General features: G+C 42.3%; 1 protein-coding gene across 1 annotated transcript; it reads left to right on the top strand.

Annotated features, from left to right (window-relative positions):
- Window positions 1-749: 749 nt before the first annotated feature.
- On the top strand, window positions 750-24028 carry LOC142026389 (E3 ubiquitin-protein ligase RBBP6-like). The gene is made up of 16 exons (XM_075019348.1): window positions 750-915; window positions 5017-5116; window positions 7086-7124; window positions 7758-7794; window positions 12598-12642; window positions 15053-15141; window positions 15261-15357; window positions 16202-16341; window positions 17728-17897; window positions 18692-18795; window positions 19245-19436; window positions 19517-19595; window positions 19703-19760; window positions 20928-21293; window positions 21626-21727; window positions 23014-24028. Exons 1-16 carry the CDS (start codon window positions 750-752, stop codon window positions 24026-24028), a joined length of 2799 nt encoding a protein of 932 aa, XP_074875449.1.
- Window positions 24029-24369: the final 341 nt, after the last annotated feature.

Below are 24369 nucleotides of genomic sequence, written 5' to 3'. Positions count from 1 at the left end.
AGGGTTTCCTGACTCTGGAAACCCAGAAGGCATTGAAAGAGCTAAAGCAAGCAGTCATGGAAGCTCCCTCATGAGCCCTGCCAGACTACAACAAGCCTTTGGTATTATATTTACATGGGCAGAAAGGAATAGCCAGTTGGCCCAGAAACGTCTGCAAGCTGTAGAATGTGACTCAGCAGAACTAGACCTCGTAATTCAAGGCCTGATGTCCTGTGCTGGGGCTGTGGCAGCAGCAGCTGCGATGACTGAGAGAGCACTCAAACTCATTAGGCTAGTTAAGTGTCATGCGCGGTTTGTGCTTTCAGAACCTTCGGGAAATGGATCGCTGGGCTTGGAGGTCATTTGTGGAGTAACTCCTCCTTCCCTGCAGACCTGACCATTGTTTGATCTTTGGCCATGCATGGTGAGCTGCCCTGCTCAGCATATCAGATCAGCATATCAGAACACAGAGCTGCACACCCCCAGGCATGGCCTCCCCATCCTGTTGCTGATGTCTGTGCTGATCTGTGCCGATTGGCTTCTTTTCACCTGTGGTTCCTTGCTGTGCAGGGTTCGTTGTTAAGCAGAGTTCGTCATTACGTAGAACCTGCCCCACCGCCATGTTTGAGACATTAACTCTTTCGGTCTCTCACAGGGCCTCTCCCCATCGTCCGCCTGCCCGCCTGGGCTGCGAGGAGGAGCCGGGCGAGCATCGCCTCCATCTGCCACGGTAGACGCTGTCGTGGAGCAGGCATCGCCTGGCCCCGACCATGTCGTGTGTCCACTACAAGTTCTTCTCCAAGCTGAACTATGATATGGTCACCTTCGACGGCCTCTACATCTCTCTGCCTGACCTCAAGCTCCAGATCATGGCCCGTGAGAAGCTGACGGCGGCCAGCTGCGACCTGCTGATCACCAACGCCCAGACCAACGAAGGTGCGTGGGGGCAACAGGCACGGGGCCTCGGGGACTGCCCGGCTGGCGGTGTCGCAGACGACCCCGCGACAGCTTGGGTGGAAGCTGGAAATCCAGTAATAGTCCAGTCTGTTCATCAGGATGTTTCAAGGCAGTGCTTTCAGTGCAGCTACACAGATGATTTGTTTGTCGCAAAGTGTGCAAGGGGCGTTGATGAGAAGAGAGCTAAAAACTCACCTCGTGAGAAAGCATAATTTTAAGCGCTAGGGGGAAAACGTGTTCTCGGGAGTTACCCTCTTTTGTGGTAGAGAGAGTCTGGCATGTTAGTAGTCCTTGTCAGCTCTTACTCTGCAAATCCTTTCCCCAGCAGCATATCAGCTGGTTGGCAAGGCATCTAAGGCTAGTCAAGGCTTTTCTTTGTCATTTCACATATCGGCTTGCCTTCTGATGACTTCTGTTCTGAAGAGCTTCTGTACTTTATCTGGGTGAAAATACTTCTCTGCATAGTGCTCAGAGAGGTGCTTTTGCACTGCTGTCAGACTCCAAACGGTGGGTTAAAGCAGGCCGTAAAATAAAGTAGGAGCTTTTTTCAGTAACCTGTTGATAGCATACATATGACAGAAATTAGTAAAGCTAGCAGATTTTCAGAAGTATAGGTGAATTTAAAAATGGGATTTTTAAATTGTGCATTCAGCGTGAAGCGGAGCATAACCTGAGCTGCTTGTACTTTTTTGCAGGAGGAAGGTTGTGGATACTAATGCAATAGCTGATTTAAGATTTCCGAGTCCGTATGAGGCAGCAGTCAAAGTAGCTCTTGTTTAACTTCTCTGCCTCCATGAAATACTTCTTTGCCTTGGGTCTTTCAAGCATACCAAGTTTCTTGTCTTTTAGACTGTTAGGTCTCTTCTGCTCTTGACTTGGAGATAACATCCAAATCTTCCTTTGCTTTTGCAAGCTTTCTGAGTTAACGGGATCCTTATTTTTAATCACAGGTCAGATTGACAAAAGCCCAGTAGCCCCTTACTGGCCATCCCTGCCAGTAAAACAAAAAACAAGTGTTGTGCTATCAGGGAATAGGAATCAACAATGTTGTTACCTCCAGCTTTGCTGAACATTTCTGTTGGAGCACTGCTTGGACAAGTGTGAAAAGTAACCTTGTTGGGCATGACGTCACTGCTCACTTTGCAGATGTGGAGTCACGAGGTGAGGCAGTGTGACGCTGCTTTGCAGGTCCTGGTAGTTGCCGAGTCTCTGCTAGGGGATGCTGCTGCCCATGGGGAACAGGTTCCTGCTGGGAGACACCAGTTCATTCTGAGAGCTGTTAGACTAAGCTGGCTTCTGTTAAATTCAAATTGAGAGGGACTTCGGGAATAGCGCGCCAGATTTGGTCCTTCCCTATTTAAAAAAAGAAAAAAGTTGACTTTTTAGTCGACATTGTTTGGCTTCACCTCTCATAAAATTTCATCACCAAAATTAGTTCAGTTAATTGCGGCGAAGGAAAAATAAATGTCTTAAAGCCAATTGGTATCAGGCCCCTTCACAGAACTAACTCAGCAATGGACTCTGCTGTATGTAAACACTCTTCCACAAATTCTCTGAGATGGTGACCAAGCTGGTGGGATACTTCAGTACCAAATACAAATAGGTGCCGGGATAAGTGTCCTATACAGAGAAAGCCTTTCCTTCACCGCACTATTGTCACTCTTCAGCTGATCCATTTAAATGTGCGCTGATGGACTTTTAAGGTGAATTCAGTTTTATATCAGTCTGTTACTAGATGGCTGGACCTCTCTTCATGGTGCACTTAACAAGCGAATTGAAAACAAGCATATATCACAAGATATATATATATACACACACACATTCAAGGATAAGTCTATTCAGAAGGCAGGTGTCAATGCTTCTCTTCTAATGGTCAATGAATTGTCACCAAGTACTAGAAGAGGACTTCTTCCTCTTTTTGCATCACACAGCTGTTGGGCATGTTCGAAGTGACCTCTGCAGGCTTGCATCATTTGTGAATAAATGCATTGGTTGCTGTCCTCATATATACAGTCTCTTCCTAGGCGAGGTGCTGCCACTTGTAAAGCTGCTGCAGAACTAGAACAATCCTCAGTTCAGCACAGGTGTAGCAAACTCCTGCCTTTTTGTGGAGCCGCTGTTGCTTGTCCTCTAGCTCTGAAATGTCAGTCCAGCGGTTTGTGATCGGGACCAGAAAGAACGCTCTGTATGACTCCATTCAGCAGGTCGAAACAGCTGGTTTGGGCTTCTAGATCTGCAGCTGCCATGATGTCCCAGTTGCCTGCCTGGGCCCCAGTACTGCTTCAGCTCCTTCTCCATCAAAAAGTCCCAGTGCAGGCCTTTCTTGACAGGTGGCTGTGGAAGGGTTAGAGTTTCTTCTTTGAGAAGAGCTCTAGGGGTTGCTTTCAGGATATATGACTTCTGTAAAAGCTTCTGTTTTCGTCATTAGTAGTCCTTTCTCCTACAATTTGAACCTCCTCGGAAGTCCAGAGGAAGCTTGCTGTTCGGTTCCCTAGGGGGGAAGATCAGGAATTAGTTTCAGCTAAATGATTTCTCAGTTTTCTGAAGAAGCATTCTGTCATTTGGAAATAGAAGTAAAATGTTCATTTCATTGTGGAAATAATGTCTTCTGGTAGGTGAGTTTTGGGGTAAGAGAGGTTCCTGCCTGTAGGAATAATATACTGAAAAATGAAGCATAAATTGTGAAATATTCCTGTTTTGTGTGTGATCACTGAGCAAAACCACCCTGTCAGAGCTTGACTAGATATACAGCATCTTTGGTTTTCAGACCATTGTTCTGATTCGGTCTGCAAAGGTAAGAGCTTTTAATATTTAAAACTGTAGGCAGATTACAGGGAATGGCTGCTGATAGTGATTTAAAATATTTAGTCATATCCAGCTTGTGTAAGGACAATATAAAAACCATTCTCATGGAGAGATCTTTGCATTTTAAGCTTACTCAGTCCAAGTGTCTCAGGTAGTTTGGTTTTTTGATTGTTTGGGCCTTATGTAGAAGGTCAGAAGGCTTTCCTCCTCTTCAAAGACTAACATGGTGTAAGCCCAGGCAAAGCATGGGTAGCTTCAGGCCCACTCTCTTTTCAAAAGGCTTTTCACGGCTGTCGTCGTAAGGAATTTTGTTTGAGTGTCTCAGCTCTGCAAAATGAATCGCAAGAATTCATAGAATCCTGGAATCATGGAATGGTTTGGGTTGGAAGGGACCTGAAAGATCATCCAGTTCCAACCCCCCTGCCATGGGCAGGGACACCTTCCACTAGACCAGGTTGCTCAAAAGCCCAGGGACGGGGCATCCACAACTATTGACATCCAATTCACATCCCTTGGGTTAATTCAAACTAGATGATAAGCTTCAGAGGGGAGATAGCACTTTAGTTGGAGCCAATTGTGCCCTACTTGTGAAAGCAAGCTCAACCCCCCCCCAGATTTCTCTGATCCAAATACTAGCATTGCCAGTTTTGTTTCCATTTACACGTAAAGCGCCGAGCAGCTGAGAAGCGGTGTTGTTGATGGATTAAGCTCCAAGGAATAGACAGAGATGGCAGGCGCTCTTCTGTGTTCTGTCAGTCTTGACCACTAGCAGCACAGGGGAATTGATATAGTTAACAGCTAGGAAAGCAATGGCGCAGAGTTGTCATGCTTTAGCTGAGGGCCTCTTTTGTTGCAGGGCAAGCTAGTCAGACTTCAGAATCTGGTTTATGCAGGTGAGACTTTGCTGTGGTTGGTTTTTCTCCAAAGCTCTGTTGGTTTTGTAGCCTAACAGAAGCAAAAGCAACTTAAGCTAGATCAGGAAAGAACCTCACGCATTAGCAGACTCCGCTTCAGTGACCTTTGAGACCATTTTGCTGTTGGCATTCCAACCATTGTAAAACCATGAAAAAGATTGTGCTGCTTGTGTTTGATTATCAAACCTGAAGGTTTCTTGAAATGTACTTTCAGTGTGTTGGGACGATAAAAGTGCAACGTTCCATATCAAACTTTGCTTTTCCATCCGTAAAGGGATTCTCTGAAATGTTGTGTAATTATGTATTGATATAGGTTCTCGTAAAGTGGCAGATTCTTTTTCTGTATTGATGTTGTTTTCAGAATACACAGATGGTAATGCCCTGATTCCTAGGAACTCATCGGTAATTGTTAGAAGAATCCCTGCTGGAGGAGTTAAAGTCACCAGCAAACCCCGTGTTACGTAAGTATCCGTAAAGCATTGTATTCTTGGTTAGGGGTTTCAGTGCATTAACTTTTTAAATTGATATTAGTTTACAAGAGGCATTCAGATTGTATCTTTCTTGTTAAAGCTGCTGTTAATTTTTGTTGTCATGGGCTAGATTTTAATATATCTGTCCCAAAGCAGACGTTCGTGTTTTGGCCTGCTGGGAGATGGGGTTGAAACTGCAACAATGGTAGCTTTTAAGATGATTCCATTGGGTTTGTTCTTGGGGTTGATTCTTCTGAGAGCCAAGTTGTTGATCCCATTTCCTCTACGTGGAGAGATTCCTTATTTTATGTGTTTGATTTGATTGCTTTTATAGTAAAGACAGATAGGCATTGTTGTGTAAACTTCTAATTTCTTCCCACCTCAGAAGAGTCTGATTGTCAGTGTTTGACTATTTCTTGCATTTGGGGGGTGCAGGGTGGGATATGGCAGGTATTCTTACCCCCTGGTAAATCTGGGTGTTTTGCATACTAGACACAGAGGAAAGACCAAGGGTTGCCAGCTGGCAAACCATGCAAACCAGAAGTTCCATTCATAAGTGATTCCTGTTAGTTTCCTAAAGACAATGTCCATTTCAGGCCAGAGAAAAAGAACACTCTCCTAAAGTGTATCACCTTTTGAGCGAGTACAACAAAGGAATAGTTAACCCCTTCCAAACTTGAAACTCAGTAAGCAGTTCAGCACGTTACCAGGCGTTACTAGTTCTCTAAGTCTGTTTTTACCCTAAGTTGCTATCAGTGCTCCAGGTTTTCAATCTATATTCCTCAGATTTCTGGAGGACAGAGAATCGGATGTGTTGGTTAAACTTACAGCTATGCAAATGCAATGCTGACTACAGGATTATTGCTGTCATGTAGGTATTCAGCTACATTAGCATTGTTTGAACATTCATGTTTTCCAGCCTTCTTAAAGAGACGCCTCTCCCCCACAATTAGTAGGTATTATTAGCTTGTGGTTTTGCCATGTCTTTCTCATGTTGGTTCTCAGGCAATAAAGTAGACTGGTGAGTTACTGTGTGTCTCGAAAAAACAGCACAGCAGCATCCTGGTACCTGTGAAGCATTTGCGAGCAAAAAACCCTGAATTGCTGTGAGTCTGCCTGTAAACTTTGGGCATATTACTTCAGCAGTTGCTGCAGTGCTTTCAGGCACTACCTAGGAATTCAGGACGGCACAGTGTTGTGCTTGTAACCATGGCCTTGTTTTGGCCATGTTTAACTTAAATATGTGTGCTTAGTGCCGCCTTGTCAACACATCCTCCGTTTCTGGTTGGCTGGCGCTCTCTCCTGGTATCATAATCCTGCCCTGAAATGAGAGGAGAGATGCTGCTAGCATCAAAGATCAAGCAAAGACCTGTATGTGGGGATACGGAAAGAATGGCGCTGCTGTTGTAGTGTTGAAAATGAACCAGGCAGATGAGCTTTCTATTCCTTCAGCTGGAAACATTGCAGAAACAACTGGTAGAGTGGTTAATGTTTGGGAACGAGGAATGTATGCTATAACGGTGGAGAGGCCTTCAAAAATGCGTTACTCACCTTGTTGTATGTTCTTCAAGGTAAATGGATGAAGAAAGCATTGCGTGGTAATCTAAAGTATTTCCCTGTACTTCCTCATCTTCAGGAGGTACGTGGCTGTACTTGCGAGCCTGGTGGTATTCTAGCAGTGGCAGGAAGCATGAGCCTTTCTAGTTGTACGTAAATTCCACAGCAGCCATTGAATTGTCTCTGCTCATGGGACGCTTTGGATGACGTATGAATTGTTTGTTAACTAGATCAAGGGCTGCACGTCTGATTCCTGATGAGTGGCATGCAGATACAGATCAATAAGTGTGTGGAATCTCAGCAAGTTTTCAAATGTAATGACTATTGCCAAAAAGATTGTAGCCTTTTCAAGATTATCTTAAAGCAAGTTCTGTCAAGTAAGACCTTTTCTTTTTCGTCACAGGGCTCCTAAATCACACCAAACCCCAGAAACTGCTTTCAGGTGACATTTCTACTACTATTTTTAGTCAATCTTGCATATGCTAAATGTAGGAGCTATCTGAATACAGTGCTTGGGCTTTCACAAAGAAACTCTGTTCTAAAGCCTATGCTGCTGCCATTTTTGTTATCTCTTTGTCAGATGACTGACTGTTTTCTCTGAAGTAAACTTGCACTTCAAAGTGTCTAGAACGTCAGTGTTCTTTCTTGGAAATTAAAGTACTGTATCTGGTACCCATTTGTAATACTAGATATATACGGATTGGTTAAAGTTGCCTTTGTATTTTGAGAGTTGATTATTTAAGAACACCAAGCTGTGATACAGACTTCATCTTTTTGATACTGACGCAGCAGAGACAAAATACCTGAGGGCTTCCTCTTGCACTGTTGTGTTCTATAACTGTACATCTTAATTTGTGACAAAGTAGAAACGGGATTTGGGTCTGTTTGTTGGGTTTTTTAGTTGCGCTGAATGTGCCGAGAGAGAACAGTTTAGGTATATGAATAAATTTCCCCATTCCCTAGACTATCAGAACATGATGTTTTGATGTTCAGGTTTTATAACCTGTTGTCACTGCTTTATGCTGGGTCCAAGTGCTTTACTTGAAATTCTAATCACCTTTATTTCTTCTTCCAGGAGTCAAACTGAGCCAGTGCGTGGAACATCAAAAGCAGTATGTAAAAACACAATCTCACACTTTTTTCTACACACTGCTCTTAATTCTAAACCATGTAGCCTTGTATTAATTTTCCAAACATTAACTAATTATATATTCCAGTAAAACCTGGTGTATGTTGTAAAGACAATGTCTTTGATTCAGCATAGGAAAAACTGGGTAATGCCATCACTTGCACAGGTCTAATGTAAATATTGGTATTGGTGCCTAGTGATGCATTGCATTTCACATTGAATATGCTAGACTATTTCCTGGATGACTTTGTGTTGTACAGGTAATGTATGATCGCTTTTAGATCATGTAGGTGCGAGGTTTGCACAACTGAACATGGTGCCATGTTCTACATCTGTGTATAGCTAGTAAAGCGTATGTTTGTACATTGTTTTGTTTGTAGGTTGTTTTGTGCTTTTTGTTTCTTGCAATCCAAATTGTTTGGAGTGAATTTTCTGCTATTTCCACATTATATCACTTAGCTTTTTTTTTTAAAATACTCTTTTTGCCCAATGGATTTTGAAAATGTTATCAAAACTCACTGAGAAACCACCGTGGTTAAACTTGGTACTGTTTCGTACTTGTGACCTGGGGGTTCAAACAAATAGCCAAACCAACATATCCCATACATTTTGAGGACAGTCATGTGCAGCTAAATGTTTCCGTTTCATGTCCTTAAATGCTTGGGTATTTGTTCCTAAAAGTGTATAATTGAAGTGATATTATTTGGGCCCCTCTGAGTACATGTATGTCTTTAAGAGATTGCCATGAATTTAAATATGGTTGCTCCGCAAAGTGGTATTCGGAAGTTCTGCATTTGATCTTTCCACTCTATCTGATGAAGCAGTTTAGTTTAATAGTTTGTCTGCAAATGAAAATATCTAAGACCCAGTGTAGAGATTTTGGCACAAGGTTAGAGCCTGGTGTATTTGTGGGTAAAATCCCTGTCATTTGTCTGAACTTCTGCCTGCAGTACTTTTTTGGACCTGGGTGGCTTCGGGGTTGGATGCTGCTTTGATTTCCCAAAGGTTAAGCCTTTCTTTAGTATACCCCCACTCTGAATTTCCATTTGGAAAAGGGGCAGCATTTTTCTTCGGGTTAGAAAACACTGTCATTCGGCTGCTAAACTAGAGAGAAGTCACACAAGGAAATACCTGACTGGTAATGGTCTAGATCTGGATTTGCGACTTGGGTCGAAGGCTAGGTGTAACTGTGCTTTTCAAAATAGCCCTTATAATGTAAAAATTCCTATTTGTTGGTTTTTATTTTTCATCTTCAAGTATAACTGCTTTTTCTTCACTAGAATGGTGTGAGGCTTTGCACTAACCCTGGATCATTGGATCTGATCCCTTGATCAGCTGTTTGGGTAACTTAATCTAGAAATTGATGAGCTCTGGGGTTGTGTTCTGTCAAGAATACAGCCTCTGATTCTCGTGGAATGGTATACAATGAACTTAAAGTGGAAAACTTCTTGTATGTTGGTGTAAAAACACTAAGCCTAAACCTGACATCCATAATTCTATCACTGATTGGTTCAACTTCCTTTTTGGACATGAAAGGCTCTCATTGTGAGCCCAGTGACCCTAGCAGTTAATGGAAGGCATTTATGTAAACTACCTTTATAGTATTTGATCTAACTGAGATGGGGTTTTATTTCTTGGAAAGAGTTCTTTTTCTCTTTGTTTACTAGCTTGTGTATAAACACAAATCACATCTTCATCAATAAGGTTACCATTCTTTCAGCCTCGTGTGTTCCCTGGTGTCTTTGTATTACGTTTCTAAGTAGCATCTTACCATAAGCTTAGATAGATGTCTCAAAAAAATATTTTTTTTTAAGAAAGGAAAAATCCTGGAGTGGGAGGGAAGACTTAGTGTTAGTTAGAACTAATTAAAAGGAAGACAAAGCAAGACTGTTCCCTTCTTGTTTGCTCTGACTGTACCTGATGTGGGTTGTGGGTAGCCATAGGGAGGGTGGAAGCCTTGCATCTCTCTTTACAAGTCCTCTCTCTCTCTCTCTGTCTCACACACAGAGTAGAAGCACTGCAGCCTCAGGTGCTTCTAGTGTTGGAGGCACAGTTAGCTTTATTCTTAAAGCTAACTCAGGTCTTGGTCTAAAGTGTGTGGGGTTTTGTTTTGTTTTGTTATTTTAAATAAACGTCTTTCTGCATGTATTTCAAAGCCAAACCTGGATCTTAGTGTGGTCTGAATAAATCACTGGGAAGGCTTGCCAATTATTGTTGAACAGTAAAGCAGCAATGTTAAAATCAGTTCAGATTTTTTTTTTTAAAGGATGCACAAAAGCTTATACTTTGAATATTTCTTAATTGTCTTGCTCTTATGTTAGCTGTCATTCTACACTTCCAAATCTGTGCTGCTGTCCTACCGTTACTACTGCCAAATCAAGAAAGTGAATCCTATTTGTTTTCGTATTCCTATTTCAGTAACTGCAAGGATCTCTAGTTGGTATTAGTCCTCAGAGGCTGCAGAAATGCAGAGAGTCACGCGCATTGTTTTAGCACCGCCAAGCACAGCTGTGATCCTTCCTGGCTGAATTTTCAGTTTAACCAAGCTATTGGGTTTTAGGAAACCACTGTAATTTAAATGCAGCACTCCAGCAGTGAGATTAGCCTTTTCCTCCTATTTTCTGTCCCCTTTCCCACTTGCTTTATGTGAATTTCTGTTTAGTCTTCTGTTTGAAATGGGAGTTAATACATTGACTGTTGATTGTGGGGTTTCTGAGGGTTTTCTTTATTTGGTTACTTTGGGTTTTTTTTCGGTTTGGGTTTTTTTTCCCCAGTTCTTCTGCAGTATTACCTTAGGGTTGTATACAAGTGTCGTGGAGGTGTTGTTTCTACTTGACCGATGGGAGGGACTGGCAGGAAATACTTCAGTAGAAATTTAAAGGAAAAAAACCAAAGACACAAGAATGTAGGATCATTGGAAGATGGCCGTTGGGCAAACGTACTAAATAGTACATTAATTTTCTATTTGCTGCTTTTGGTAACTGTTCATAGAAGGGAGTGCTTTCATCTCCTTTAAGAAATCAGACTGTTGCCTGCAGGCCATATAATAACTGCTTCCTAAAAAAATACAAGAACTAATATTAACTGTTATGTTTCAGTTACTGGTCAGTCCTAGACTGTTTAATGCCAGACTCCAATAGAGAGCTTTCCTAATTCCTTGTTTGCTTCTGAAAACCCGCAAAGTGATAATGGTTGTGCCTGCCATGAGAGAACATAGGCCTGTTTTTCCACATGTGAAGAAGAGTGGCATGTGGAGCATGAAGCTTCAAAATACTTGATCAGACTTCCGTTTTGACAGAAGTGGGTACCAAATGTTGTGAAGGGAAGGAAAGTTGAATCTTCTGGTAAGATTTGCAGTGGAAAGAAGGTCTCTTGTTCCAGGTCTGGGTGCTCCTTTCCAAAGGCACGTTTTCATGATTTTTTTACTTAGTGTTGGAGTAATGTTGTCTGCGCTTTCCTAAACATCTAGAGAAGACATGATTAACTGGAGTGAGGAAACATCTTCTGCATGTAAATATTTTGTCCCCAGAGTCTGCTAAAACTGCTCCTTTGAATTCTTCCACTACGTTAGGTAATAAAGGACAAGGGCTTTTTTCCAAGGAAGGATTTTAATCTCTGCTCCGATCCATTTAGGGACGTCTTGAGGAGAGCTCTTCAGTTTACGCTGTGACACTTTATTCTACATTTTTGAACAACCAAAGTCCTAATAAGCAGTGATTCAGGTGTCTTTCTGATCATGTTTTGCTAGTGTAAGCTTAACTGCTGCTTGTGGCATAATATAATTCCATATTCTGGAAAAGGAACAAGCTAAGCGTTACCCTGTTTACTTGTGGAAAACCAGCATTTCAGTATTAGTTCTCCATAAACGCTGCAGCCTATTGCAAACTAGTGGCCTGAGGGCTTCACTCCTGCAGGGTGTTCCAGGAGGTAGGTGGGAGGGAGGAGTGTGGTTGCAGTGGAGAAAAAAATTACAGGACTGTGCTCTGACTCCATGTTTTCATCATCATTAAAAATTGGGTTTGCTCTGCTAGTAAGAAGCATAATATTAAATTCTCACACCTCCGGAACTAATCTGGATAGTATGGCCTGTGGTCTAATAAAATACAAGACATCAGTATTGTCTGTTTTTGTAGGCCGCTCTGTCATGGTAAACACCTTTATTTCACTAATTTGAGCAGCCTGTTTTTTTCTAGACAAAGTGGTGGTTTACTTTCATGGCTGATGTTCTGGCTTGGTGTTTTTATTTGGGTGTTGTGGGGTATGGTGAGTTTGGCATTTTTAAACTTAGTGACGACAGGAGGGGCAGAGTTCATGGTTGAGGGCTGATACACCTGTGCTTGATTTTGCCAGGCAGCTACTGTCTTCATAAAAGCATGACTGTGTGCATTTAGAAGTGATGAGATGTTAACGGATTAATTGACAAGCTACACTGCAAATAAGTTTCCTGTAGTGATGCTTCCTTCTCAAATAAACTGAAATCCTTTTTAGCTGAAAATTGACAGATGTGAGCATTTGACAAGGGTCCCTCTCTGAGATACTGTGGAGCAGTAAGTTGATGTCGAGCGGGTTTGGTTATTTTCGTTTCTTCTCATTAACCACACAGGCACTCTTAAGGTGCCATAGGTTTGGACTTTGTTTTGAGCAAACACAAATTACACGGGGTTGGCAGTGCCCCTGTCAGCGACACTCAGAGGATATAGTGCAGACTTTCAGACTACAGTAGACCTTAACTATTGCTATGTTTTGACTGTAGAACTTGAATATGTGTTTAATTTTTTGTGAACAGACAGATGACTCTCCTGCATCTCTTTCTCTGGCCCACCTTGCTAAGGTATAGATATATTCTTTTCAAATTCTTTAAAAAAAAAAAGTGTTTGCTTTGTTTTTTAAAATCTTATACTGTGATCTATAGCTGGATAACTGTTGTAATGGAAACAAAATTTAATTTAATTTTTATTAATTTAAAGTATTAATTTTAACTTTAAAATGGGTGTCTATTTTGGTACTAGCCTGTAAAGAGCAGTTCCCACTTTGGGAAGATAGAAGGGGAGTACCTTATCAGCCTCAACGTAATGTTGCACTATTACTCATCTTCCAGACACACAGAAGCAGCATTTCAGAAGCTGTTTACCATTTCTCATATGTTTCATTGATTTTGCATTGGAAACTAACAGTTTTTCCAGAAGAATTGAATGGGCTGTAAGTTACGGGCATTTGGAGGGGGGAGTGTGCAACAGCCAAAAGAGAATCGTTTCTGTAACATGGACAATTGCATGGCTGTTTTTGAATTTCTAGCCATTAAAGTTACAGATCCATTCTTTTAATGCTGCACAGTTTCATAAATGCTAGTATATAGACAGTAGACAACATAATCTAATTTGTTGGAATGCAGACTGTGTGAAGTGTGAAAGTGTACCTGATTGTTTCTAGGAATATACCGATGTGTATGTGTGGCATATTAGCAGATGTGACCTTCTGGAACTGTTGTAATGCCATGTTTTGCTATGGACCTGCTTGCATTTTTTGCTCAACAATGTGTACCTTCCTCTGGGAAAGCACTACTGTCTGCACTTTGTGAAAAGGCGTAGTGCTAGCCAATGAAAGAACTAGTCTTTAAAGTTACAAAGCTTAGAGAGGGCAGGGCCTAATGCAGAGGAGCTAGTTCTTTCTTCTGAAAAGGAAGGCTGGAGTTCATTTCCAAGAAAGAGGAATCTCTTCACACTGGTCACTTCTTTCCTTTCTCACTGAAGAAATTAAATTGTGTGCATCTGGGGGGGGAAAAAAAATGTTTGGAAGGTAGCCACCAAAAGAACTTGGTCTCCATTAGTGCTGTCCCTAAACATGTCCTTGGTACTGTAAACTTATGCCAAATTTTACTCTTAAAATATGAAGAAGTGTCCTTGTGGTGTACACATTTAAGCTTTTGAGAAAATTTCAGTATTTCAGAAAAATACAGGAACATAATGGAAAGCAGCTCAAACCTGTTACTTACTCTAACGTCTTTAGTGCAGACTGACTTGGCATGGAGGTGATGCATTAAGAGTTTTCTGGTTTATTATTACTACGTATGAAATGCCATGTTTGAATTTTGGTCTATTCCTAGTAATGTGTTGTGGGTTTTGGATGTGTTTTGTAAACTGTTGGGTTCAAAGAAATTAGTCAAGTATCTGTAAAGCTTTCTGTAAATGTTAATGGAAATGATTTCATAGGTGTTGCTCTGGATTATGTTACTGTGGAGAAAAAAATGGTGTCTATGAAACATCCATTTAATAGAATGTTGAAACTAGTTGGTTGCTTTTGTGAATGAATGCATATAAAAACAGAACCATGAGTGGTTGATCTGAGTGGTTGATCTGAATGCTAGGTGCTTGAAGGTCCACATCCTTTACAGCCTCTCCCTTAGACCCTGCTTGGATCTGGACTAGTGTGAAATAAAAACATTGGAACAAATACTACTTTGAAAAAACAGCTGGCTTCAATAATTTGAAAGATCTATTTCTGCATAAGGTTGATATTACAATTTATATGTTAAAAGGACACAGTCAACTGGAAAAAAAAATGCAGATTGTGCTTCCTGTAGTTAAATCACTTAATATGAAGAAGTTAGTAGAGGGAGAAGCATGCAGTGTGGACTGCCTCCAGCACATGATGGTCAAATTTGTAGTGACAAGAATCTTTTGTCTTGCTGAGGGATTATTAAAAGCTTGCTTGCTTTTAATGCTTCTGTGTGGGAAGCTGCATTTCAGCAAGCAAAAACAACTTCCCTGACTCTTAAGTTGTGTGTCCCTTTAATGCTGCAAAATGTAAATAAGGATACTTGCATGCATCTTTCTCAATTAAATGTACAGTGGATGTCTTCTTCAAATAGGCTGGAGCTTAAAAATCACCTTAAAAATACTGGATCGTGTAATGTTGTCTACTTATGCCTTCGGTCCACTTGGAAGACAATTGGATTGGTTACGCCAGTCTTTCTGTAAGGTACAAACAGAGCCTAAGGTTTTGAGTGCCCAAGAACGCTCTTGTCAAGTAGGTTAACACGCACACAAACACCATGTAATAACGGTGTAAGGGCTCTCCAGAACATCTTCAGGACAACGGTATTTTCTATAAGCAGCTCTTTTCATGCAACCTCAGCTAGTGTTGTGCTGCTCTTTACAGGACTGGGTGAGCGGTGTTGTCTTTGGCTGTGTGGGCTTAAACGTGTTTCTAATGTGCGTGTCAAATAATTGCCTGTTAAACAGACTGCCAATCTGGCTGAAGCCAGTGCTTCTGAAGAGGATAAAATAAAAGCTATGATGATCCAGTCCTGCCATGAATATGATCCAATCAAGTAAGTGTTGATAATGTCAGATCTGTTCTTTGAAGATTATGGAAAAAACTGTAGAGGTGTTTGGTTTAACAAGCGAGACATGTGCATACCTTGTTCTTTTATTCCCCCAAAACTTGCAGTTACATGAAGAAACCCGTGGGTCCACCTGCATCGTCATATACTTGCCATCGTTGCAGAAAACCTGGCCACTCTATGAAGAACTGCCCAAGAAATGGGGTAAGATTGTGGGGGACTTCTGGTGTTACCTAGTTTTTAATTGTTTTACCCTGGCAGTTAGGTAACAAGTACATGAATACTCACGTGAAGAATTGTTTCTCTTGGGGTGAAATACAGAGCTTATATGGCAATGTTGCAAAGCCTTTCAGAATTTGAGGGAAACCTGGAATTAGAAATGTAAAATTTTCTTTTTTTCTAGGTCATGGACATGAAATGTGTCCATAGATCTTTCTCTGTGAACTTGTATGCGTGTTTTTGTACATTTCAATGTTATTGGAAATTTTTCTGGTTTTAACTCTTTTTAGTGACAGTTCATAGTTTTTAGTATTTTGTATAAAAAGAAGATGTTTCTGTTGACCCCATCTACTGAACATTTGTGTGTTTTAATCAGACAAGCCTCTGGTTGCGTCTTCATGCCGTTTAATGTTAGTCACTGAAGGTACATGCATGAGGTATGAATTTAGCCTTCATATAGAGGTGGTGAACATAAGTTTCCCCAGTGAGTGATTCAGAGCACTGCATTAAGCTCTCCCTCTGCATTGCCCTTTGGAGGAGGAGGAGCGGCTTTGTGTCTCTTCTCTGAGTGGATGGTGAGCTAAGGGCTGTTTCGCCCTTAAGGAACCTGAGGGTAAGCCAAAGAATGTCGACCGAATTCAAAACACTGCTCAAGCCTTTGGAACATCCTGGCTGTATTCATTTAGGAAAAGAAGTATTTTAGTCGAGCGACCCTTACGCTAGGTAAAAGGAGAGGATTAAAGGCTCTTGCTGCTTAAAATCATCATTGAAATGTCATTTTAAGTGTGGGTCTTAAGATGCGGTATGTCTGCATTTCTTGTCTCAACAGGACGAAAGTTTTGGGTCTGTGCCCAGGATGAAAAAGACCACAGGAATTCCAAGGAGTTTCTTGGTGGAGGTGAAAGATCCCAAAAGGAAGGGTGTCATGGTGACAAAAACTGGAAAATACGCAATACCACGTGTTAATGTGTAAGTATGGAATTAATTGGACCGACCAAAAAGTGAACGAGAGAAACCGTGCGTAAATGTCTGTATTGGCTTTGTGTGGCAAGTTTTTGGTAGCGGGGGTGGGGGGGAAGGTTACAGGGGTGGCTGCTGTAAGAAGCTGCTGGAAGCTTCCCCTGTGTTCAAGAGAGCCAATACCAGCCAGCTCTAAGACGGACCCGCCGCCAGCCAAGGCCGAGCCAATCCGCAATAGTGGTGACGCCTCTGTGATAACATTTTTAAGAAGGGAAAAAAAGTTGGGACAGAGGGAAAACGGCAGCCGGAGAGAGGAGTGAGAACATGTAAGAGAAACAACCCTGCAGACACCAAGGTCAGTGAAGCAGGAGGGGGAGGAGATGCTCCAGGCGCCGGAGCAGAGATTCCCCTGCAGCCTGTGGGGAAGACCACGGTGAGGCAGGCTGTCCCCCTGCAGTCCATGGAGGTCCACGGTGGAGCGGAGGTCCACAGTAAAGCAGATGTCCACCTGCAGCCTGTGGAGGACCCCACGCCGGAGCAGGTGTGTTCCCAAAGGAGGCTGTGACCCCGTGGGAACCCCGCTCTGGAGCAGGCTCCTGGCAGGACATGCAGATCTGTGGAGAGGAGCCCACGGAGCAGGTTTTCTGGCAGGACTTGTGACCCCGTGGGGTACCCACGCTGGAGCAGTGTGCTCCTGAAGGACTGCAGCCCATGGAAGGGACCCATGCTGGAGCAGTTCGTGAAGAACTGCAGCCCATGGGAAGGACCCACGCTGGAGAAGTTCATGGAGAACTGTCTCCCGTGGGAGGGACCCTGCACTGGAGAAGGGGAAGAGTGAGGAGTCTTCCCCCTGAGGAGGAAGGAGCGGCAGAGACAAGGTGTGATGAACTGACCGTAACCCCCATTCCCTGTCCCCCTGCGCCGCTGGGGGGGGAGGGTAGGTAGAGCATTTGGGAGTAAAGCTGTGCCTGGGAAGAAGGGAGGGGTGGAGGGAAGGTGTTCTGAGATTTGGGTTTATTTCTCATTACCCTACTCTGGTTGATTTGTAATATATTGAGTTAATTTTCCCCAAGCTGAGTCTGTTTTGCCCGTGACGGTAATTGGTGAGTGATCTCTCCTGTCCTTATCTCGACCCACAAGCTCATCTGAGCTAATTTCGTTGTTGATCCACTGAATGGGAGAGGTCTGCGGTGGGAAAATTGTTCCCCCCTCCCTATTCTAGTGTGGTGGCTATAGAAAAGTAGGTTCAACTAAATGCCTATGTTTTAGGAGGCTAATGTGGAGTGAGAAGAATTCCATCTCCTGTCTTCCTTTGATAAGATCCAAAGCTTGGAAAAGTTCTCCTTTACCCATCTTTAATTTGTTTCTTTTTCCTTCCCCTTTCCCCTCCTCCAGGGAAGCTTATGCTAGAAGAGAGAAGGAAAAGCCTCCCTTTTTACCGGAGGAGCCATCCTCTTCCTCCTCAGATGATCCTATTCCAGAGGAGATTTTATGTCTCATTTGTAAGGAGATAATGACTGATGCGGCTATTATTCCCTGCTGTGGAAACAGTTATTGTGATGAATGTAAGTGTGAACTCCCATGTTTGTTAATTCAAAACAGCACATCTGCTCTTCTGAAAGCAGAAAGAGGAGATAGCGAAATTATTTTGTTACCAGTTCTATTTTATACTTAAGTATACCCTGAATAGGAAAGGGCTCTTCTCGTATAAAGGGGGAAAAAAGCCACAGAGCTTTAATAGTTAAATAAATAAATAAATAGTAAAATACATAGCTTTTTAGTTAAATTTACATGCGGAAGGACGAGTATGAGAGGAGTGGCTGATTGTGCAGGTGATTGCAGTATTGGATATTGAGTGCATTTAGTTTGCCCACAGCCCTTTCTCTCATACAAAACTATATAGCCAACTCTGGTGACTTTCGGTGGTCTGCAACAAACGGATAGTTAGCAGCATTTAATCCACATTTTCCTCCACGGGAGAGTTGGTTAAAACCTTCAGAGCGCGAACCTAGTAATGGTTTTTTGAACCTACTATTTGTTTTTCTGAGACAAGTTTTATTCGTTAACCTGGAGGGTGGGGACTTCTCACTGTACTATATAGTGGGAAAAAGACTAGCTGAAACATCAAGACACAGCCTACTCTACATCTTCAAATGTTACAACAGTGACATACCAAAACTCTAGAGTTATTTGCTGCATACTAGAAATTTTTTACGCTATTGAACCTTTATAGCTTCATGCTCTCACTTCAAGACCATATTCACCTGTTGATCATATAGGTGTTTTTATAGTTGATTAGAACCCCCAAAACTTCCTTAGTTTGGCTAAATGCTATTTTGATTATTCTAATTGTACACAGGTATTAGAACAGCCTTACTGGAATCTGAGGAGCATAGATGTCCAGAGTGTCATCAGACAGGTGTTTCGCCTGATGCTTTAGTGGCCAACAAGTGCCTACGCCGGGTAACCTGATGACTTTTACGTAAAGTGCTTGTAAGAATAGGCTCTTTGTAAAAAGCTGAAAGGGAAGGAAATATTAGTTTACATCTGCTTAAGCAAGGTTGACTTGAATAAGGCTAAATTTACCTTTCAAGTGCATTATCTGTTATCACAGAAGCTTACAACTCCTTGGAGACAATCTGGCAAATTCAGGTCATGCTTTTGTTTAAGGTGATTGCCTCGCTTTCAAATTCTGTGTTAACAGGGCAGTACTTTGAATACAGACACTCCGAGTTACCAATCACTAGTATCAGTGTTTAATGTGATGTGTTCATGTATCGGCATGTTGATTTCTTTGGGGATTGATAGCATTTACAGCTAATTACACAAGTAATTTTACTCTGTGGAGGCTTTTGTTCGTATATCTGCTGAAGTTTCATATTACCTTTGCGTAAATGTTTTTCTGCCTCTAGGCTGTGAGCAACTTCAAAAATGGAGCCGGTTACAGAAGAAGGCACCGTCAGCAGATGTGGCACCACCAGCAGCAGCAGCTGCCACTGCCACCACCCCCACTCGTGACTCTTACACCTCCTGCTGCTCTGGTGACTGCTGCTGAACATTCTACATATTCGTCTCTGTCAGTCAGCAGTTTGTTGGAAGAGAAGGTAAGCTTTGTTTCAACATTTGCAGCGATTCTTGTATTTTAGTAGAGCTTGTTTTCCAACTGTCTGCATTTATTCACAAGGGCTGTCAGACCCCTGTACTAAGACAACCAGCATTACCAAGTCGTCTGGGCCCCCAAGGACAATCAACACGCACCACTGGTAAGGAACTGTAACTTTTAATTTTTCTAAAAAGAATTTCTGTTAAAAAATGATCTTCAGATACACTGAATGGGATTTTTTGCTTTTTCCTCTCTCCACTCCAAAAGGTCATCCAGCGAGAGCCAGTACAATTTGCTCAGCAGGTGGCAGACCAGGCTGGGAACTGTAAGTGTTCTGCAGAAATTCAATGTATTCATACTGGTAACCTGTTAAATGAGGCTGTAACACATAAATTCTACAACAGCTGATTTATGATGAAGTAAGTGTGCACAGATAGTTGTGTAGAATACAAGTGGTCATTAATTTTTAAATGGCCTAATTTGAATTGGCTTTAACAAAGGGGTATGTGCTCGCAGTAAGATTATTTACAATAGAAGTCCAGTGCATAATTGAAAAGAGGACTCTGAAAAATGCACGCTTTCTGAGGAAACCATAAGTGCATCTAAAAATCAAATCTAATTAAAGGATCAGGTGGAAAGCCACCCTTTTGCTCACTGGCTGTATAAGGCTGAAGAAATTGATTTCCCAATAGAAACCAGCCTCCAGCATTCTTTTTTGAACAACTTAGTTGATTCTGATTGAGCAAATCATTGGAAAAGTCAAGGCTGTTATTTTAGGACAATTCTGAGTTTCTTCAATTTAGTCGTCTCAGATAGCCAAGCTGCTTTCTCTCCGTTGGAAAGAGAAGAGTCTGTTTTATCTCTTATTGCTGTGCCAAGTCAGTCCTTCATTTTTTTATATGCTTGATGTTAGATCGACTGTAAGGGTGCACTGTGTTTATAAAATCTCAAAGATAAATCCAAACAAAAATGGGGATCCACCCCACAGATGATTTAAAATCTCAGATTCAGTAAGCAAGAAAATAACAATGCAGGGACAAGAACAGGCCAAGTACATCATCATGAGGCGACAGCACAGGAAGCGTATGTGGAAGAGGTTAAAAGAAGTTTGAGAGAAGATGAGTTAATATTTGTGCAGGACTTTGAAGGTTAGAAGTGCGAAATATTAAGTGTCTCCAGGAGTAGCAGAGGAGCGGTGGGCACATGGCACGTGGGAGATGGGAGTCTCTGTTAAGCGTGGGCAGCCTCCACTTGCAGCTGCAAAGCTGAGTGTCAGGAGAGAAGACCGAGGGGAGTGTTGGGGGTGAGGATGTGGAAGGCAAGTATGAGGATCAAGAAATGAGTGTAATCTCACATGAACGGAAAGCAGGGAGAAAAATGCTTAAGTTGAGAACAAGAAGTGCTCCCCACCATGCTCCCGCTTCCTTCGCTTTCCTCTTTAAAATCCGACAGAGTGTAACAAACAGTGACACATGGTTTTGGGTTTCTTTAGAGGTCCAAATCGAGGACGCCTGCACAGCGAGTGTACCCAAAGGACTCAGGCCCCAGCACTACCAGAATCAACACCAGTCTTTGTGCCTGTGCCTCCAGCTCCCTTGTATCCTCCAGCACGCCACGCACTTCCTCTTCCACTGGGGGTACCACCACCACCGTTTCCTCCTCAGTTTCCACCTGGCCAGCCTCCATCTGCTGGGTGCGCTGTCCCCCCTCCAGGATATCCCCCAGCTCCCGCAAACACGTCATCAGCTTGGGTTCCAAGAGCAGTACCCATGTCTCCTTCACCTACCATCCCAAGGACTCAAGCATCTCCTTTCTCTAGGGAGGAGTTTTACAGAGAACAACGGAGTCTTAAAGAGGAGTAAGTATTTGGCTCAGTGAAGCTGCGTTGTTCTTCATTTTTGTATTTTGATCACATAATGAGCTGCAGTTACACTCAAGTGCACCTGACATAAGCAAAAATGACAGTGTTTTTTCCAGTATACTTTTGTGTTGCAGATGGTAAACATGCAAAACTAAACCAAGACAAATGTAATTCTAAAACTTTCCCTAAAACTTGTAGGAACGCTGAACTGTTTTTGCTGAAATGGGATGTTCCCCTGTTGCATTTGCATGCAGTCTATATTTTCTCATATTGGCCATGTTTTGTCTCTTGGTGCCTTTTTGTAATAAAGGTCAAACTTATTTTAACAGGGAAAAGAAAAAGTCCAAACTTGATGAGTTTACCAGTGATTTTGCTAAGGAATTGATGGAATGTAAAAAGATTCCAGAGGAGCGTAGGCATTCGTTTTCCAGGTAACTGGTTTACATGTCTGTAATGGAGCAGCAGGTTGTCTGGAAGAATCAGGGGGAGTTCCACTGCACCCCTCTCTCATTGGATGGATTGGATGATTCAAGGGATTAGCAGGGATAGGAGTTTCATAGGTAGGTTACTGGCTCAAATATGGCAGAGATTACAGTTGACTGATGGTGATAATGGGGCAGCAGTTGTTAAGGAACAGGGGTCTCTTTCCCTGAAGCTTCTCTGCAATGACATCCTTCACCTCCTGAGAGCCGTGAGGAGGCTAGGAACTGAATAGGTGTAGTAGCCGGATTTTCTGCATCTCCCTGTTCTGATTGTAACCATTACCTCAAAGCACATCGGAGGAGATATGTGAGAGAAATTGTCTTCCTCTTTTGTCTCTCTCCTGTAGGTACACGGAGAGATTTTAAGCTGGACTGCAGACTGGTGGCTTTCACTAGAATTTTGTTGACATTGTTAAATGAAAAACAAGAGAAACTTGTGAAGAAAAAACGCAGGGCAGCTGATGTTTTCTATCCCCCCAAATCACTTGGGCAGGAGTCTGCATAGCTGTCTCTTAGTAATGCTGTCAGTATCCTTCCTAGAGTAATGGCATTGAGTCATATTACTCGAGGCTGAGTTTAGAAGCATTTAGATACGACTCTTTCTTGAAGCGCTGTCACTATCCTTGGTTAGAGCTAGAGGTATGTGCAAGATTTTGCTAGGACATTGGGCTAGAAGTGTTGATTGTAAGACTGCAGTGCAAGTATTTTGCATCCTGTACAAATTGCCAAAGAAGTAGTGAAGTTAAAGAGACTAAGCTGGCATTTTAAAATTGAGCTTTACTGTCTTCAGGCCAAATCGTGTTTTCCTGATGTTTGATACTGCACTGTAGCCATTAAGACTTGCTCTTTTTGCATCTTACTGCAACAAAAATGATTTGCGCTGCATGTCGTTGCAGAGTAGTGAAAAAATGGGTGCGTTCACATAGCAGTAGAGGCCACTATACACCACCTTAAATCAGCCGATAGCTATGGTAGTTCGCGTGGTAGAAGTGAGTGGAAACAGACTTAGCCTTCCTGTATGTTTTTCCATTAACAAAGCAACAGCTGTTCTGTCTTGTGAGCCGAAACTTGTACATGTTATTAAGTTCTTCAGTTGGCAGTAGCATTATGTCAGCAGCTGAAAGAACATAAGTGTATGGAGAGTCAAAAACCCCAAAGCAAATCTGGAAGGAAAAAACTGGGGAGAGTGACTGTTTTGAATTAACTTCGTGTGTGTGTGTTGTGTTTTTTTTAAGGTCCAAGTCTCCTTCTAGTGCTTCATCTTACTCTAGAAGTTTCTATACCTACTCCAAGTCAAGATCAGCTTCTTCCCCCTCTCGCTCCCACTCTCGATCATTTTGTCGTTCCCATTTGCATTCCTACTCGCGATCGCGGCTGTATCCAAGAAGAGGCGAAGGGAAGAGTCGTAACTATTGTTCTAGGTCAAGGTCAGCTGGTAATAGAGCTGGAAATTACCCTGGAAAATCTTCTGGAAGAGCACGCCATGTCGTCAAAGATCCTACCAAATCAAAAGAGAAGGAAATGGAATATCCACAGGGAGATGGCAAAGGAAATAAACATCAAAAACACCAGAAGAGAAGAAAAGGAGATGAGAACGAAGGATTTCCTTCATTTCGTGAAAGATGTCCTGGAATGGAACCTCCTGCGAAAAAAGTGAAGGAGGAGCTTCCCAAGACAGGCGGCATTGAAACATCTTCCTCTCAAAAGGGTGAGAAGGTTCTTGGTACCCCACAGAAAGTTCACCCAAAAGTGACAAAAGATCACCCAGAAACCAGACCAGCCGAGGAGGAAAAGGCAAAGAAAGACCACAATGAAAATGACAGTGAGAGTAATGTATCTGCAAAAGATGAGGGAGCTGCAGGAAAAAGTCCAAAAGACCCCAAAGAAAAGTCTGCTGATAAGGTGAAAGAGGATACAGCAGCACCTGCTGCAGTTGACCAGCCTGAAGCAAGCAGAAGTCAAAGCCGTCCCAGTGTTAGCTGTAGTCAAAGCCCTTCTGAGAGTCAGCCTCGAAGCCACAGCAGCAGTGCCAGCTCGGGAGAGAGTCAAGACAGCAAGAAAAAGAAAAAGGAGAAGCAGCAGCACAAGAAGCATAAGAAGCACAAGAAGCATAAGAAACACAGGAAGCATAAGAAACACATTGGAAGCGAAACGGAATTGGAGAAGAGCCAAAAGCACAAACACAAGAAGGAAAAATCGAAGGAAAGCAAAGATAAAGATAAGCAAAACATGAAATCTGTCACTACATAGAATGACGGATATTAAAAAAATGACTTAATTCCTAAGTCATCTGTATTAGATTTTGATAAAATGTAAATGAATTCAAGCGTTGCAAATAGTGACATGGAAGACCCTGTGCTGCACTTAAAATATTGCTGCTTGATTATTTGATTTTTACATCAGAGCTTTATAAAAGTGAACATTTTGTAGAGAATTGTGAGTTGTGGCCATGTATCATGAAAGGTTTTGCTGGGGCATGTTATTTTTAACCATTGTTGATTAGTTTGGGTGGGGTATACTGCAAAAATTTTCACAGCTGAATTTTGTTTTAATTGCCTGCCAGAAGAAGGTGGTACCTGTTATAAAATAGC

This window comes from Buteo buteo, chromosome 33 (assembly GCF_964188355.1).
Source record: "Buteo buteo chromosome 33, bButBut1.hap1.1, whole genome shotgun sequence".
NCBI lineage: Eukaryota > Metazoa > Chordata > Aves > Accipitriformes > Accipitridae > Buteo > Buteo buteo.
This window is presented reverse-complemented; position numbering and strand designations above follow the sequence as displayed.